Below are 17672 nucleotides of genomic sequence, written 5' to 3' on the forward strand. Positions count from 1 at the left end.
GCCCTGGGGTGTCTCCCGGGCTGGGGGTTGGACTCGGGCCCTGACAGCCCGAGCTGAACCCTAGATCACCATCAGTAAGAGTTTTAACACAGGCAGGTCTGGGCCCCTGGGGTGCCCTTAGCCTCCATTCTCAGAAAGCTGACGAGCTGCCCGCCCAGAGCGCTAAGCGCAACGGAACAAGAATCGGCCTCGGGCCCTCGCAGGGGCAAGAGGTGAAGCGCCACCACGGTGACGGTCGCGTCCCCACAGCGTGCGGCCAAGGAGACCTGGCGTCGAGCTCTCGAGGAGGGAAAACAACCCAGAGAGTAAAGAGAACCCAGTGGATTTCATTCTGAAACCCCCAGTGGCATCTTGGGACATTTCAGTTACCGTGAGGTCCTGGGCGGATCGTCATTCGGCGACACACAACTGGGAAGCGAAGGCAACCACAGGCTCGCCTGCGGCATCTGAGCTCACCGAACTCAGCATCAAAAGACCATAAATAAAGACGACTTAAAAAGGACAATTTAAGAACTACTCCGGAGGCCCCAAAAGGAAGGATCCCTGTGAAAACACCCAGGTCCAAATACCTATTTCAGCAAGAAAACATTCGGAAGGGAGAGCATTTCTCTCCATTAAGACTCAGGCCGCGGAGCGTCACTGAATCACAGCCCCAGCTGCGCGGGAACTCAGCCAGTCAAGGGGGTCAGGCCCCCAGCCTTCGGGAGGGCCACAGCCTGTGCGGGGTGACGCCACGACTGGTCACCTGCTGGCCCCATGCCTTCCGTGGCCTGCGTGTCCTTGCTGACACGGCTCACCCCCCACCCCCACTGCAGGCGGCCTCGCACAGGGCTTGAGGCGCGTGCGCTTCCCCGGCCAGCCGGCGTGGCTCCTCTCTCTCCTCCCAGGGTCAGCACAGCTTAGCTGGCAGCGTGCAGGGAGCTGCTTTCCAGAAAGAGGCCATGCTGAGGTAAAGTGTGTCCCCCCCGATCTTGTATCTCACTGCTGCAAAAAGTCCCCCGGCACCGAGCTCAGACCTGCCTCGGGATAAAGCCGGGTGGCCTCGTCAGGGCCAGGCCTACCTTGGGATTGGTTCGCTGCTGCAGCCTCCTCTCTTCCCGCTCTCTCTGCAGCCGCTCAAACTCTTCCCTGATTTCGGCAGGTGTTCTCCGCCTTTCCACAACCTGTGGGCAGAACGGAGACCGTGAGGCCCAGGAAGGGAGGCACCCATGGGCCGCTATCTCCTGGTGCCTGCCCGGTCCCGCCCTCCCTTGGCCCCAGTCCCAGACAGCCGGCCGGGCAGGCGCGCAGCCGGTCGACGTGGCCCCCCGCCGGCACCAGCCCAAGGCCCTGCTTCCCCAGGCTCCGGAAACTTGAGCACTATTTTCTTCATTTTAGCGACATCTCTGAGGCTGCAGAAATCTTAAAAAGTCCCAGTTTAAATTCCCAACGAGCGAAGTATCAAGACGAAGGCAGAGCTGTCCCCAAGTGGTGTGGGTGTCGGCACAGCTGCCTCCCTGTGGGCCCGGGCGACCCCAGGGCCCTCTCAGCCTCTCGGGCTCCGGGAGGAGGCCGGCAGGCGTTTGAGGACATGAGCTCTCTGCCCGCGTGACGTGATGCCCGCTCCACTTTAGCACACGGAGACTCGGCAGCCAGCGGCAGACCCCTCTGTGCTCGGGAGGCGCAGCAGGGTCAAATCTTGACGACACCAGGAACGTGTCTTCCTTAGCAACTCGCGAAGGGAAGACACGTGGGTGTCATCTCCGAGGCAGGAGCAGTGGCCCGCGGGACGGGTGGCCCGTGAGGAACAGAGTGGGCGCCTGAGGCTGCTCAGAGGACATCTGAAAAGGCAGGTGATGTGCGAAAAGGCTGTGGGGGTGCTTAAAAAATTACGTAAAGTGTGCATGTGTACAGGACAGTGTCATAACTGGTCGAGGGACGGGCAGTGAGAAGTTCAGGTCCCTGAACTCCGCGCTGCTCCGCCTCACGGCTGACGGCTGATTTGTGACACGGCCCTGCCTGTCACTGGGTGCGACACACGGGCAGCAGGCAGGAGTCACCGCATAGGCTTCATCGTATAACCTTGTCATTATCTTCTATCAAACTGATCTTATTCTTCAGCCGTGTATTAACAAGAAAAACACAAGCACCAAGTCTCCAAGACACTCCTGCTTTCAAGAAACAGAAGGAAGACCTTCCAGAACTCTCGAAAAGCCCCAGCCCCAAGCGAGCAGCCACACCCACACAGATCCACTTTCTCCTCTAACAACCCAACACGAAACGGCGGTCACGACGAGGAGCGTGGCTCTCTGAAAGGCGGTTTCAGAGCAGCGGCACCGCAGTCGCCCAGACCCGAGCGAACGAGCCGATGGCGAGCTGCTGTGTCCGTGCAGTGTCTCGCCCCCGCCTGCGGCCTGCTTCTCCGAGCTCCCACAATCCTTTCCGTCTCCTATCAACTTTTCTCCTTAAGAGAAAATAAAAACAAAGGCGCTTTTCATCGCTCTGAGCTGTGGACCATTAGGTCTGACCTTGGACATCAGAGAGAGCAAGAAAAAGGGGCTCAAACTACTTTAAAACGCGTCGGTGCCTCCTGAAGTCCTGCTTGGTGGGCCCACGGCTCACCTGGCCACGGCCGGTGACTGTGCAGCGACTCTGCATGAGGCCGGCGCCGGGGCCTGAGGGGAGCGTTTCTCAAGGGCCGAGTGCTCTGGGGTGGGCTGGGCCACTAGGAGCAGGGGAGGGAGGGCCGAAGTGCTGACCCTTGGGCAGCCACCTACTCTGAGCTGCAGGCCCGTGCTAGACACGATTCCTGAGGTGCTGGTTTGCAGGGCCTCCAATGCCGGTTAACCTTTTTTTTTTTTTTTTTTTAAAGATTTATTTATTTATTCATATAGAACTGGGGTACAGGCCAGAGATGTGGAGGGTGAGAGGATTCACCAGAGACAGAGTGGGGAGCAGAACAGGCAGATCGACGAAGTACACTGCTGAGGGGAGCAGCGGGCGGGTCAGGAGAGGTCTGCCTCACCATGTGGACTCCTCCGGGGAAGGCAGGAATCGAACTCATGAGGAAGTGGCTTAAGCTTCGTAGTGCTGTGCTTTAACCCACTGCGCCACCAGGGAGGGCCCACCGGTTAACCTTTTAAGTCCCTTCAGAGCAGAACTCTGAGCTCTGTAGGTTGCCAAGACCCAGAGTCCCTCCAGAGGGAGCTTCAGTGTGCGGCTGCAGCCAGAGGGGCCATGTGACTGTTCTCTCAGGGTGAAACAGCCACGAGCTGCCGGGAAGCTACTTCCATGAAGCAGAGGCCGGAAGCAAGCGCCTGCCAGGCCGGGAGCCCCTTGGGGCGTGGACAGGCGCAGAAGCCGGGCAGTGCTGGGGTCCCCGAGGCTGCCCCGGGCAGCCAGGCCGCCTGGGTTTTCAGGGTACAGAAGCTGGCTCTTCTGCGAGGCCTCCCAGGCTGGGAGCGGCGGCTGCACCCGTTGTGGGCGCCAGACTCGGCTCTCCGGGCGCAGCCCGGACCGGCTGCCAGGCGGCGAGGCAGACGGCTGCCCCACCACGCGGCACAGGAAGGCCACTGTGGGGTCCACACCGGACTGGGCAGGGACAGGCTCGAGAGTCAGTGCCGACAGCGCCAAGGGTCTGCCGCTGAGAGGCCGCCGTCCACCCAGCCACAGCCACCTACATTTCTTGGGCGTGAAACTGCATCTCTTCAGGAAAGCTACGGCCGACACACACACGGCCTCAAAGCAAGCTCACGACTAATTCTCACGCCCCCTTTCACCTGCAGCGTTCTCATCTTTCAGATAATGAGGGGTGGCGACCTGCCCGTGGCACGAAGGCTGCACCCCAGTGACAGCCCGGGGCCACGATCCTGCTCTCTGCTGTCCGGCTCATCGCCGCCCCGTCGCGGCCGCCACCTCTGCCAGCTCCTCAGCTTTCTCTGCTCCCGGCCGTGCACAGGCCACATGAGCAAAGGCACGTCCTGGCCCTCACGCACGGTCTCTGGTGGAGGGGCTCGGAACAGAGGGGAACGTGCTGAGAGAACCCCACCCTCAGACACTCTCCTGTCACCCCCTTGGGCTGGGCACGCCAACGACCCGTGTCTGACTCGCTGCGTCCAGGGTTAGAGGCAGGTCTGGACTCGAGCCCAGCCAGAGGCCCAGCGGGGAAGAGAGGGAACATCCACCCCCCGCCCCCCCCAAGTCATCACACGGCTGTGGGGCGCAGGTGGGGTGTCCTGCAGCCATCCGTGACTGGGACAGAGGACGCAGAGCTTCTTACCTCCCAGCCTTCCATCTCCAGGCCTCTCTTCCCGTAGATGTCATAGATGGCCCTGGTTTGGGGGTCACTAAGCACTGCAAATTAAAAACCAGACACATTTACAGCCGGTCATCCCGGCAACACCGCCACAGGTCAGCCCTCTGCTAAGCCCCCTCAAACACGGCCTCCCCAGAAAAGCCCTCCACCCCTGCTCTTCACTGCTCTTGGGCTCAGCATAAGACACGTTCAGAGGTGACTGTAGGTGAGAAACTTGACATTTCTGGTGTCCGGGCTAGTCTCTCTCCTTTTCCTTTGCCTCTGACGAGGGTGACTGCTCTGGACAGCCTCCGTGAGCGGAGCTGCACCGCCACTGCCACCCTGGGCTGGAGGGTTTCCCTCGGCGTAAGGACTCCAGGAAGGGTCAGCTCTGCCTCCATTTTTAAGCTAAGGAGCTCTGCCCGGTGTGCACGCCACACCTTCTCCGTCCAGGACACCGAGGCGGCTTCCGCAGCGCGGCTGCCGTGAACGCGTGTGCCTGCACGCCTGGCAGCTGCAGCTCGTGAGGAACCAGCGCGCTGTTTCCCACAAGGCCGCGCCCCTTCTCACCCCACCGGCGGTGCACGGGGCCTCGGCCCAGCCCCGTCAACACTGTTCCTTCCTGGGCTTCGTGCGGGCACAAAGGTGGCAGTTGGGGGTCCCTCGGGGGCGCCCCGTCCCGCACCACCACAGGCAGCTGGGCCAGGAGAGCGGGGCGAGTCCCGCCTCGTGCAGAGTGCCGCGGTCAGGAGTGAACCTCGGCCGCCAACATGTAAGGAAAACACGACAGCAGGCCGTACTCTTGGGAGCTGCAGGCTCCTGGGACAGCCTGTACCCGGAGGCCGGCTCGCCTCTACCCGCACCCCGCTCTGGAAGGCAGACCCTGCCCCACGGTGTCGGTCGTGTCACGTCGGCAACGGATTGTTCGACGAGGGCGGGGCTGTTCCGAGGACACTGGGGGGACTTACACTTGGGTAGAACTGACTGCCGACCGCCCCTCTATTTAAGAACGTTGAATCTTTTCTACCCAGAGGCTCCTCACGTGTTTGTAGGGTTAACTAAAAAAAGACGCCAGAGATCCCTGCACACTCCAGTGAAAGGGAAGAAAGAAGGGCGCGGGCTGACCACTGCAGGCCCGGGTGCCAGCGGCCCAGCGCGCCCTGGCAGGGAACAGGCTCATCCAGTCCCGCCCCTCGTCGGCCTCGAGGCTCGAGGCCAGGTGCTTGCTCTGGCTCTGCTAGTTTTCTCTCAGCTCCCCCACACCGGCGGACGGCGGCACGCTGCTGGCGGCTCGGACACCCACGTAGCAGCGACAGCAATCGAGACGGGCCTCCGGCCAGGCTGCCGGAGCAGCGGCTGGGAGTGGTGGGGGCAGCAGGCCGCCACCTGCTCGGCGCGACTGCGAACCTGGGCAAAGTGACGACGTGACACACAGCACGTGCTTTTGTGCTCCCCGAGAGGGACACGCGCTGCCCATCCCGAGCCGTCACGCTGAGCCAGGCTGCGGGCGGCACGGGGCGAGCAGCTCATCTGACGGCGCGGACAGGTGACTTCAAGGACGGGTGAAGTGCGCGGGAGCTAGATGACCTCGCCTGGGCGACGTTAAGCGGGGGAGCCGGGCATCAGGTGCAGGCACAGCACCGTGTGGCCACCAGCCCTGCTGCCAGGACTTCCCGACGCTGCCAAGGGGAACCACCTGGTGGTGCTTTTAGCAGCGACTCTATCACCGCCTTCCCTTCTGCACGGTCAGAGGTGAGTGCAGAGGCCTGACCTGCTCACGCTGGCCCAGCGTTCTCCTGACATCACTTTCTCTCCTTCATTAGGGATTCCCTTGCACTGAATGCTACGGCGCCACACAGTGACTTTCCGTGACACGCTGTCCTCGTCTCTCCTCACGAGGAAGAGCTGGCTGCGGTCCACCTCGACGGGCTCGGGGGCAGGAAGCCGGCCGGCGGCCCCGGCCTCGCTCGACCACTCCGCGTGGACTCTGGCCTCCTGCCCACTGAACGCAGCCTGTTTCCAAAGCAAAGCAGCACTCTGCCAGAGCAAGCACGGAGCTGACCGCCCTTCGCACGTGCCGCCGAGCACTCGCACTCGCTCTCGGGCCCTCTGCCCCGGCGTCCCCGAGCCCGGCCCCCACTGACCTTCATAAGCCTGGTGGACGAGGTTAAACAGTCGCTCCGCCTGTGACTTGAGCTCGGGGTCTCTGTGCTTGTCGGGGTGGTACAGCATGCACAGCCTGCGGTAGGCCGCTTTCAGCTCCTCCGAGGAGGCCTGCAGGAGAGACGCGGGTCAGACCGCCGCCAGCGCTACTTCAGCGGGGGCGGCCGGCCACTGCCGACAAGCACCCGGCGACGCTGTCACTTCAACGAGGCCGTTGCCCACAGCCGGTACACCAGCAGTGGCTGTTCTGGGGGACAACACGATGTCTGACTGACGCTGGGACAGAAGCTTGTGTCCACACGGGCCCTGGGTGCGCTGCGCTGACGCGGAGACGCCCCGGGGGCCACCAGCCCCAGCCGTGTGAGGGAGCCAGGCCGCCGCCCCGGAGGTGCGCAGCGAGGAAGGCTGTGCACCACCCTTTCCCACCAAGGAATCACAGCCAATGTTCATCCTTCAAATCAGACTCGTGAGCTGTTAGACCAACTTGCACCCCGTGATTCAAGAGGGGGCAGGAAAAGCCCCCACAGGCCCCAGCCGACATACATGACTCCCGGGTCGCATAAGCAGTCACTCTGGGGTCGCAGAGCAGAGGGGCTCTGCGTGTCGCCACCACACGGAGGAAGAAGAGGGAGGACGCGCCGCCTGCCTGGCAGTGAAGGCCACGGTCCGAGCTGCTCGGCTGTCTCGCCGGCCCTGCCCCGGGCCCGCTGCCCGGGAGCCCGGCCCGACCTCGCGCCCGCTGGGACGCGGGCATCGAGCTGCTCCGCGGGCAGCCCCACCCTGCCCCGTGTCGAGGAAGACGGGCCCCGCTCCGGCCACGGCGGCACTGCCCGAGCAGGGACAACACTCCAGAGGCCCCGGCCGGCGTCTGGGCAGGGCTGACACCAGCGGGGGCGAGGCAGAGACCCATCATTCAAGGGAGCGGGGTCCCCAAGGAAGATGGGCTGCTTCTGTGATGTCCCCCACGCTTCAGTGTCTCCCAAGTCCAGGCTTATGAGCTTTTTCACTGACTAGGAGAGAGAACCTGACAGTGCTTTAGAAATTTTGGCAGGAAATTTAAATATTTCATATGAGACTAAATTATTCAGGCGCTACAGCAGGCCGTCTGTGTGTGTCCCCGAGGCCCTCTGCGGGCTGCAGGCAGACACACCGGCTGCACGGCCCAGCTTGTCCGGCCCGGAGGCCTCCCTCAGGGGGAGCCTGTGGGGCTGCGGCTGCTGTGGGCCTCCCCAGCGCTGCCTGCCTGCACATGACCCTTCATCAGAAAGGGACTTGGGCCAGGCAGGAGACAGTCACAGCTACAGAGTGAGGCACAACAGGTCAGGAGTTTCTCGACCATTCCATGGACTGCGTCACTGGAAAAGGGGCGAGCTTGGTGTCGAAGCGCCCTTCTCTCCAGGAATCAGTGCTCCTCTCCCAGCTGGCCCTCTGGTACCGACTGCCGGTACGCCCACCGCCGCGTTCTGAGGCTGCAGTGGGGGCCGTGAGCCTGCTGGTCTGTGCGAGGGCCAACAGCTCCCCAGGCGCGCGAGGGAGGCCACCCAGGGCCCACGCCACAGCCGCGCAGCAAAACGCACCGATGGCAGCGCCTTAAAGCCCGGCTGCTTGTCACCTGCGGACGGGACACGCGTCCCTGTCAGAGTGACGGCACAGGGCAGCCCACAGCGGGGCTCAGGGCCTCGGTGGCCTGCGAGTGGGCTCGCTCACTCGTCAGAGCCCACGGCTCCCGCCGTGGCTGCGGCCCCCGGTGAGAGCCTGCAGTGCGGCGGCCCTACTCCTCTCCCACCTTGTTCCTTCCCTGTGAAGGTTCCAAACACCGTTGTTTAAGTCTAAAAAGAAAACAAGAAAGAGCTGGCCAAGGAGGCTCCTCCCGTGAGGACGTCCTCGGGGCTTGCTCTTTCCCAGGCAGCCATAAGTTATTTTCTTGCAGCAAGTTTTTACTGTCTGCCCAGCACCTTGCTAAAGTCACAGGTGCAGGCTCGGATCTGCCGGCTCTCGTGGGTGCCGGGCGAGGACAGACCCTAGCAGGAGGTGCAATGTGCTATGATTAAGAATCAGAAACGAGAAGCTTCATTTTGAACAAATATCACATTCAATAATGGTCAGACTGGCCTGTCATCATGGCTGATGGGAAGGACGCTGGCTCGACAGCCCACAAGGGACCAGCCCTCCCGCCGCCATGAAGAGCCGGCATTCGCCGCGCCGCCAGGCCGCCACCGGCCAGAGGGCAGCCCGTGGTGCTGACCTCGCCTGTCTCCTCTGTGGAGAGTCACTGCTAGCGACCCGGCCCGGGAAGTCGTGCAGTTCACGGAGGAAGGCCCTGTGACCTGCCCACAGAGTTCGCCGGCGTGCTGGGACCGTGGGCCGGGTGCCGGATGCGCCACGAAGAGAAGGGGGCGCGCGGGCGGGAGGGGGGCGCGCAGCTGCACCCGCCGCCGCCACGCGCTGACGCGGGAGAACCTACAAGAGGGCACCAGGACTGAGGGTGTCAGGCCGCAAGGTCGGGGTAAGGGGCCGGCGCGTGTTCCAGAGGAACCGAAACAGACCGAGAGGCAGCCGCGCGCGTCCTCACCGGACGCCCGGACACAAGCGACACGTCTGCGCAAGTCCTGAACGCGGAGTCGGAAGACTGCTGAGGTCGGCGACCGGAGGCGCGGGCCCGCCGGGTGGTCTGGGAAGACCCCGACAAGCCAGCTCTAGAGTTTACACGGGGAGGGCCTCCTGGTGGCGCAACGGGTTAAAGCGCAGCACTAGGAAGTGACCCGCAGCCCTGCAGCACAGCTTGACCCCCGCCGGGGAGGTGACCGCACGGTGTGCAGACTCCTGTCCGCCCGCCGCTCCCCTCCGCAGGGCCCTTCGTCAGTCTGCCGCTCTTCTCCCCACTGTCCCTGGTGAAGTCTCTCACCGCCCCACACCTCTTGCTCGAACCCCAGTTCTGTATGCATAAATAAATAAATCTTAAAAAATAAAATAAAATTTTTACGGGTCCTCCCTGGTGGCTAAAGCATAGCACCACGAAGCTGTTGGCAGCCGCTGTAACACGATTTGATCCATCAAAACCCACTGCTGAGGGAGCAGCGGGGGACAGGAGAGGGCTGCTGTGTCCTGGGGGCCACTCCCTGGCCGGGGATGGCAGCAGTGGCTGCAGATTGCTTCACAGCACTGACACTTTACCCTCGGGCCACCAGGGAGGCCCCGTTTTCTTTTGTTTTGGTGATCAATTTCCAGCACTTTCCTTTACCAGGCTGGCTGGAAAGAAACATTTTTTAGACTCTACATCTCTGAAAATGTTCACACACGGTCACGCACCACATCACCCAAGCAGGCAGAGTGGGGACGAGATGGAGGGGCTGGTGGAGCAGGTGTCGGGGGGCTGCCACGCCCCGCCTGTTGACGTGCGGGGTGCCCAGGCCGCCGGTCCCCCGCTGGCTGAGCAGAGTACAGGACCTAGCTCGGAGGGGCTTTCCCAACGCCTGGCCGTGCTGCCCTCGGCCAAGGCTGCTGGTGAGAGCGAGGTCACTCCGGCTGGCGCGGGAACCTTCACCCACCGCCCGGTCTCCCTCGGGGCACCTCTCTCCCGGCCTTGCGCCCTTTCCACCCCGAGGATTTTCCTCGCGGTAGCTGCTGAAGGCCTCCGGCTTCACTCTGCGGTATTTGTCTAAGAACTGACGTTCTGATTTTAAATTTTACTTCCATGAAGCCTCCCGCGCGCTGCCCTCTCTGGACTGTGCCCAGGCCCGAGCCCTCCCTGGCCCGGTGTCTTTGGAGAACAGCGGTCCGTCTCCCGACAGGGCAGTGACCACCCCAGCCCGTGGGCGCTGCGCAGGCCCGCAGAAGGCACCAAGTCTTGGCCAAGCTGATGGCAGCAGAGGCGCGCACCGGCGCTTTCCCCAGGGCTCCCTGCATTTCGGCTTTCTCCTCCCTACGGTGTTCTTCTGTTTGACTTCCAAGAGTTCCTTACAGACGTTAGTGTCCGGAGAAGAGCCACCGGGTCCAAAATGGAGAGCCATGACCTCACTGCCTCAGCCCTCCTCTGAATGTGACCTGACCAGGCCCAGTCAGCCAGGATTCCGCCTGGGGCCACCTGAGGGGACAGGGCAGGCCTTGCCCCGCCCCCTGGGGTGGGTGCTGCTTCAGACCCTGGAGGAATGCCCATCCCTCCTGACATTTACACCTTCAAGGCTGCTTTTAATGTCGGAAATAGGGATTTCTGATCAAATACACACATCACGGATTCTTCTCGAGCGCTATAAAACATGAAGCAGCATTTATGATTTTCTTCCAGCTTCTAGCTTTACCTTAAATAAACATGAGCCTCTGTTTCTTACAAAACCAAACCTACAGCTCTCTACTCCCCTGGCCGCAGCGGGAGCCGCTGGGAGGCAGATGCCCGCCTCGGCCTCTCCAGGGCAGCGGCTCTCAAGGTGTGCTGCACTTCGGCAGTTAAGTCCCCACGAGCTGTACTGGCTTTGGGAATGTGCCGGATTACCACAACCACGTCTGGCCATGCGCTCCGTGAGAATCCAACGGGAAGAAACCGTGCCAGCTAGTTAAGACCTGTGATTTTTTACGATACTTGGTGCTCACACGACTGGGAGGAGACGCGATCTCAGAGCTCGTCAACACCAGGGCGCTTTGCGCTTTGTGCTGAGTCAGGCTGCTCTGTGGCGAGGGCCCGTACAGTCTCCTGCCAGCGGGGAGCGACTGGCTCGAGGATGAGGTCAGCCCAGTTGCCCAGCAGGGCAGGACCCGGCCACTGAACCGGACCAGGCACACACGATGAAGCGCTGAAGCTGAATCCCCTCCGTGGACTTCACCCATAAACAGGATGGGACCCCAACAGTGTCATGGAGTCACCCCCAATGTCAAGAGGCTCCAGGCTGCACTATGGCACCTCCGTGGGGCCATCCCAGCAGAGCCGGCTTTCAAGCGAGTCCCCTGCGCCCCCACCCTCCCATCTGGCAGCCCAGGTCTGCTTACTGCCCAGAGTGCGCCAGCGCGTGCCAAGGAAGTCAAGTGCGCCTGAACTGCACTCGCTCGCAGACACCGCACTGGGCCGTTATGGGGGGCGCAGCAGCCTCTCCGCCGCGGCGGCACAGGGGTGCCGCGACGACCCACTGGGCTGCGCCTCCCTGGCCTGGCAGCAGGGCAGACGTCTCCGGCAGAGCACAAGGCTCGTGCCTGAAGCTTCTCTTTGCTCTCGGCCCTGATGGTCAACCGTCCCCGAGGTGAGGGCTCAGCATCAGCAAGCTCTTTCTGGTAAGCTCCCCTCGAGGGATCTGCTGACATGGCCAAATGTTCCCCCATAACAAGAGCCGGCCTGTCTCCAGGAGGCACAGGCTGGAGCCGCTCCCCCACCGGGGTGCTGACCGGGCGGTGCGGGGCTCAGCTCAGGGGCGGCCAAGGCAGCTGCGGGCAAAGGCCCCAGGAAGCGGCCGGGCCTGGAGGGCAGCGCACCCCGGCTCCCAATGCAGGCGCGAGTCTGGCACACCTGGGCCGCAGCAGCTGCAAGCCCAGAGGCGACCCTCGCCCACCAGACGAGGCGGCCGCGAGTGCCTGGTCGCAGCCTGCGGCAGGGCTGGCGAGGGCAGCGGGGTGGGGTCCCGAAGGGAGGCTGGGGGCGCACAGGCTCACAGGCCTCAGGTGTGCTGCTTTGCCGAGACGCCTGCTCGATGTGTGGGCTGGGGGAGCTGGCGGCGGGCAGGGCGAAGCTGAGCCACCAAGCAGAGGGACCGGGCAGGTGTGGGGCCCCAGGCGCTGCACAGGTGGGCAGTGACCCAGAACATTCTTGACAGCAAAATGCCACCAGACAGCCGCAGGTGGAAGTGGTTCCCAGATGTTCCCCCAGGCACTTTCAGACCACGTTACCAGCAAAAGGCGAGGGCCAGTGGGGTCCGAAAGATGAACTGAGGGGCGGTCTAAGACATGGGGTGACCTGGTCCGGCCCTTGGACCCGAAAAAAAGCAGGCGAGGAATGAACAGCCAGTGTGGCCAGGGGCTGGCGCGCACCCTCTGGTTCACCTGTTGACGGTCCTGACCTGCGAGGAGCCCAGTGTCACCCGCTCTGCATGGTACAGACCCGACCCAGCCAGCCCGGGCGCGTGGCCGCAGTCCTGCGAGCCAGATTACTGCCCTACCTTAGGGGTGACGAACCATGGCCGGGCGCCCCAGTCAGGCGCTGGGAAGTGTCCCAGCCCCCGCTCGCCCTTGGCCCTTCACCCTCTAGCACGCAGAGGCGCTCCCCAGCAAGGGCAGTGCAAGTCACCCCCACCCTGCCTCACCCCGATGCTGGTGCCTGTCAGGAGTCACCCTAGGAGGGCGGACTCCGGAGGGGGCCGGTCATGAGTGAACAGTGCACGGGGGGCTGACCACAGCCAGGACCCACGCCGCCTCCTCTGAGCCACATCCGGCACCCTGCAACCCTGCCACGGCCATGTGGGCCCAGCTGGAACAGGCACCAGTGATGCCAGACCCCAGTCAGAAAGAACAGAGGAAGGGCCAAGCGCTCTTGGAGGTTTAAGGGCGGGGGGGGGGGGTCTGTGCCCCCACACCCCCATCACAACTGACGAGAACAAAGGGTCCAGAGGAGAAAAACCTGGACTCCTCGTCAGGGTCATTCCAAGGGCGTCAGTTCCCCCCCCTTCCTTTCTCCATTTCTCTTCCTGGTCATGTCCCTGCGCTCCGCTGACGCCCTTGAGACACAAAGCCAGTGTGAGGAAAGCAGAGGCTGGGCGAGGGCCGGCCTCTTCCTGGTCAGGCCGAAGTCGGCCCTGACTCCACATCAAGGTCTGGCCTGTCTCCCCCTAAAAGCCAGACCCCATACTTTTGCTCGGGCACGCCCATCTGTCGGTTACAGCTGCCTGCTCCATCGGGCTTCTGCTGGCTGGTGGCATTTTGCTGTCCAGAATGTTCTGGCTCCTGCCAGCACTGGCCGGTGGGGCTTGCACCTGAATGTGTGCCCCTTTCTAGGGCTCGCATCAACATTGCTGTCCAGATTTACTTACTTATGCACAGAAGAGCAGGGGCGCAGGCCAGAGGTGCAGGGGTAGGGCCGAGGGGACTCCCCAGACAGAGTGGGGAGCAGAGCAGGCCGATGGACTGGAACCCATTGCTGAGGGAGCAGCGGGGACGCAGGAGAGGCCTGCTGCGGCCTAGGGGTCACTCCCTGGCGGGGACGGACTCAGGCTAGCACTTAGGCTGTAGCGGTGATGCCCTGGTGGTGCTGAGCCCTAACCAGGAGGCCCAGGGTTTGCATTACTTTGTCTACTCAGCTGTTTATTGTCTTAACCCTCCAGCAGGTGGGGTCTAAAATGAAAGCGAAAGTCACACAAGTAAACAGTGAACGGCCCAGCCTCGAGGAACACGCCCTCCACGTGCCTAGGGCCAGCTTCCAGCAAACAGGAACGTTTTCCACTGAAATCTCTTCTTCAAAGCAGACCAGGAGGTATTTTGGTTGATAATATGGAACCAGAGTCTTGCATTTTCAGGGCGTAATGGCTTGAAATGACCAAAGCAGAGCGGCAGCAGTCACCTTCCTGGACATTAAAACCACATTTTTAAGTTTAACCGAGGCAGGAAGTGCCCCAGGTCTGCTTGGATTCCGCGGCCTTGGCAGCCTGCTGCGTGGAACTAGCTACAGCCACCTCGCCCCCCTTCCTGAACCATAAAGGAGGGGTGACGAGCGTCCTCCTCCAGCCCCTATGAGGCCTCACCACTCCAGGAGTTGGGGCTCAGGCTTCTGGGACCGATCCAGTGAGCCCGCTGGTGTGAGAAGACACAAGCCGGCCGCTGGGTGCTCTCCTAGTCGCCCCCAGACCTCCCGCACCCATGGACAAGGCTGGGCACCCTCCCCCAGCCGGACCATGGCTGAGCGTGGCTCTCTGGCTCCCACTCTCTTTTGCATGACCCCTGGTGCGCGTCAGCCTCTCCTGCTCAGCCCAGCTTCTGGGAGGCCCCAAGTCAAAGTTAAGACCTTGTAGGAAGGGGCGTTCTGAGAGTGCAGGAAGCCTCAACCTAGGCTGAGGCACAGCTGGGGACAAGTCTCCCTGACAGCTGGGCGGCAGGCCCAGACCGGGCTCCGGGCTCCCGTGGCCACGCCTGTCCCTTTTCAATAAGCAACACTGTGTTTGCCAGAATCCAAGAAATGGTGACGACTGCCTGAACACCTCACATCACGCTCACATACGGGCCAACCCCCGATACAGCGCGTGCCTGGCTCCCGGGAAGGGCTTGGTACGCTACACCTGTCACTACAGGTCAACGGCAAAGAAAGTGGAGCAAAGGGTCCACGCCTGGCGAGGGGCACAGACGCTGGGCCTGCATGGGAGATCACGCGGGGGGATTGTTATCAGGGCCAGACCTGAACAGCACCCAGGGGCTGGCAAGCTCACTGACCAGTGCCCTCAGTCCACCTCTAGATCCCTCCTTAAAACTCAACCACCCTCCGGTCCGGCCTTTTCAGTTCGCCAGGGGCTGAGCTGTCCTGGTTGGGAGGTGGGGGTGCTGCTCCCCAGATCTGTGCAGCAGGGCCAGCAGCCCCACCCCATGGAGTAACCTGCCGCCAGAGAAACCTGGACAATGCCACATGCGTTCAGGAGTGAGGTGCCCGACACCAGGGTCCTCGCGGGGACCCCCTTTCCAAGGGAAGGCGGGGCCGGCAGCGCCCAGGCACGCGGTGTGGAAGGACGACCCGGCGGGGGTCCACGTCGGGTCACAGACAAGAGCGCTGCTGCTTAAGTTTTATGTTTTACTTCATACCTATTTTCAAAAAGTGCTTACAGTCGGAGTGGGCTGGCTCCTTTAAGGTTAAATGGCTCGGGACCGTGGATTCTAGGCACTGTATGCTGTGAATACAAAGAAAACTCTTTCAAAGGTCATGTGCTGCCATAAGCTAGGAACCAGCCAATTAATTAGGGACAGATTGAAGTGTGTCCACTCAACTGTTTCTAAAAAACGTAAAGTTAAGGAAATTTCTATCTCAACCCTCTCTCCTGATACATTCTGGAAAATCTCAGCTCAGTCATTTCTGGCCTCTGATGCTGCCTCTGGCAGGGACGACAGCCGCTCCGAGCGCCCCACCGATGAAGGGCGGCTCCCTCCCGTCCACGCGGAGTGGGACCGGCCCTGCTCTGCAACAGGAAGCGGGACCGTGCGGAGGCGGCGGTGAGGACCGCCAGAACACGAGCCTGGCTGCCTGCTGCCTCGCTCTCTGGAGTATGGCCAGGAAGATGACGACTGGAATCTGGGGAGGGCGACTCCCCAGTTGTTCCAATTGTTTTAATCATGTATCGTGTCTATAATTTTTAAACAAGACCCGCGGCTTGGGGTCAGGTTGCTTCCGCCTGCGATTCCTTAGGAAAAGGTTTCGCGGCACCTTCTGCAGCCCGGGGACGTTCCCCTGGAGCAGCGCTGGCCTCCCCGCGCACTGACAAGACACCAAGTGGAGGAACTGATGACAAGCTCGAAAACAGGTGTTGCTACCTTCTCCTGACCTCACGTGAAAGAATGCCAGTTCCTTCTAGTTTTTCTCCAACCAAGCTATGTTATTTCAACTTCAGGTTGAAATAAAACATCCCAGAAATATCAAATATCAAATATCACAAAAACATCCCAGAAATATCAAGCCCACACATCACCTTCATTTCTAACAAGATCCTGAGGTGAAACCTGGATGTCATGCCTGCTGGCATCTCGCTGAATTTGTCCAGAAAGGCAACGCAGAGTACCTCGTGCCTACGGAATTCGCGAATAGCCAAAACACGGAGGTGCCTTCGCTCCTTAGGGAGAGTGAGTGTTGTAGGCAAGACATTTCCTTTGGCTCCCTCCCCACAGCCCAATACATGACAGGTCCTACACTCCTTCGACAAATGGTTACCTACGACCCTGGCCGAGCCTTTTATTCTCGATTTCTTTGCTGATTTGCAGCTGCTGGTGGTTCGGGACGCCTAATAAATGGCTGCTCAGTGCTGATAAACCAGACTGATGACAAGTGAGTGTAAGAAAGGCTGGTTTCAGAAAAGCTGTTTTCATTGCTTTGCTTCGAGAACGAGAGAAAACGGAAAGAACGACTTGCCAGCTGGCTTCCTTCGAAGGCGAAGAAACCGCAGGGCAAAGAAGCCACAGCCCCAAACCTCGCCGCTGTAGTCGCAAATGGGAACAAGAGTCTCGGGGGCACTGGGGCAGCTCACCAAGATCTGTGGCTAACAAAAAGTGATTCACGGGCTATTTTCATCATAAATAGGTAGCTAACACCTCTGAGGGGTTATGTGGGTGCCCAGGACCTGCAGCTCTGCCATCTGAGGACTAACTGGTAAACCAAGGTGGTAGCACAGTCTAGAGTCAAGCGCTGGGCCCCAGAGTCTGACAGCCGAGGGTCCAGTTCAGGCCCTGGTGCAAGTTACTTCATAGCCCCAAGCCTTTTCCTCAACTGACCCAAGGGTCACCTTAATTAATACCTGACCGGGGGGCTCACCTGAGAACGCAAGGAGATAAAATAAGGCAAAATGGCCACTTGGCAATGGTGGTCCTGCAGGCAGGAAGCACTTTTCATGACAGCTGTTATGGTCACCCTACAAGTTGCCATGTAGTGACAACATACTCCTAAGCTGGCTTTAGCTCGGAGGGCCAGATATGGCTAGCTCTGTTCCCTGCACAACCCGAGGGCTGAAATTAAGGATTTCCACGGGGGCTGGGAAGGCTGACCAGGCACCTGCGAGATAAGCTGTCCACCTTACCGCCTGACCTTGGAAGCCTTTTTGCCCTTCACGCCGATCTCAACTGGACCAGTCAACAAAAACCTCAACGGAATGGGCCGTCGTGCCCCGATCTCTTATTATCTCTCCTTTGGGGGACAAACAGGCCACAAGCACGTGGTGTGGGGGACTCGGGCCCGCGGGGGCGCCGCTTCTTTCCCGGCCTCGGAGCTGGCACACATGAGGCCTCCGACCTGAGGCCCGAGTGCGGGGGGCGCACTCGGGTCTGGGGCGGCAGCTCGGGGCAAGCACGGCTCCAGGCCCGGTGTGGGCTGGGTGGACTCACTCTCGGAGGTGGAACATCCCCACAGAAGGCTCCGGGCCCGGACAGAACCCGGGAGGTTCCTGGTGGCCTTGACCTTGGTGTGGGAGCCTCAGAGCCCGAAGCCGCCGGTCGGGGAGACGAGTCGGTCGGTCACCCCGCCAGGGCGGGCAGGTGAGCCGGACGCGGTGCCGGGTCCTGGGGGGCCGGGAGCCCCGCTCCC

General features: G+C 61.5%; 2 protein-coding genes across 2 annotated transcripts in view; one reads left to right on the forward strand and one right to left on the reverse strand.

The window, feature by feature from the left end:
• The window catches only part of DNAJC11 (DnaJ (Hsp40) homolog, subfamily C, member 11), a 28975-nt gene extending 11331 nt beyond the window's left edge, over nt 1-17644 (reverse strand). The window contains exons 1-4 of the mRNA XM_004678486.2: nt 17474-17644; nt 6418-6547; nt 4259-4332; nt 1062-1163 (exon numbers count right to left, since the gene is read on the reverse strand). Of these exons, the coding sequence (XP_004678543.1) occupies nt 1062-1163; nt 4259-4332; nt 6418-6505 (264 nt within the window). The 5' untranslated portion in view covers nt 6506-6547; nt 17474-17644. The remainder of the gene's footprint in view (nt 1-1061; nt 1164-4258; nt 4333-6417; nt 6548-17473) is intronic.
• Nucleotides 9778-17672, forward strand: part of LOC101619831 — a 102029-nt gene continuing 94134 nt past the window's right edge. Inside the window, exon 1 of the mRNA XM_012722062.1 lies at nt 9778-9940. Coding sequence (XP_012577516.1) covers nt 9778-9940 — 163 coding nt within the window. The remainder of the gene's footprint in view (nt 9941-17672) is intronic.

The sequence above is a fragment of the Condylura cristata genome, unplaced genomic scaffold (genome assembly GCF_000260355.1).
Source record: "Condylura cristata isolate star-nosed mole 26May11 unplaced genomic scaffold, ConCri1.0 scaffold00008, whole genome shotgun sequence".
In the NCBI taxonomy this organism is placed as follows: Eukaryota; Metazoa; Chordata; class Mammalia; order Eulipotyphla; family Talpidae; genus Condylura; species Condylura cristata.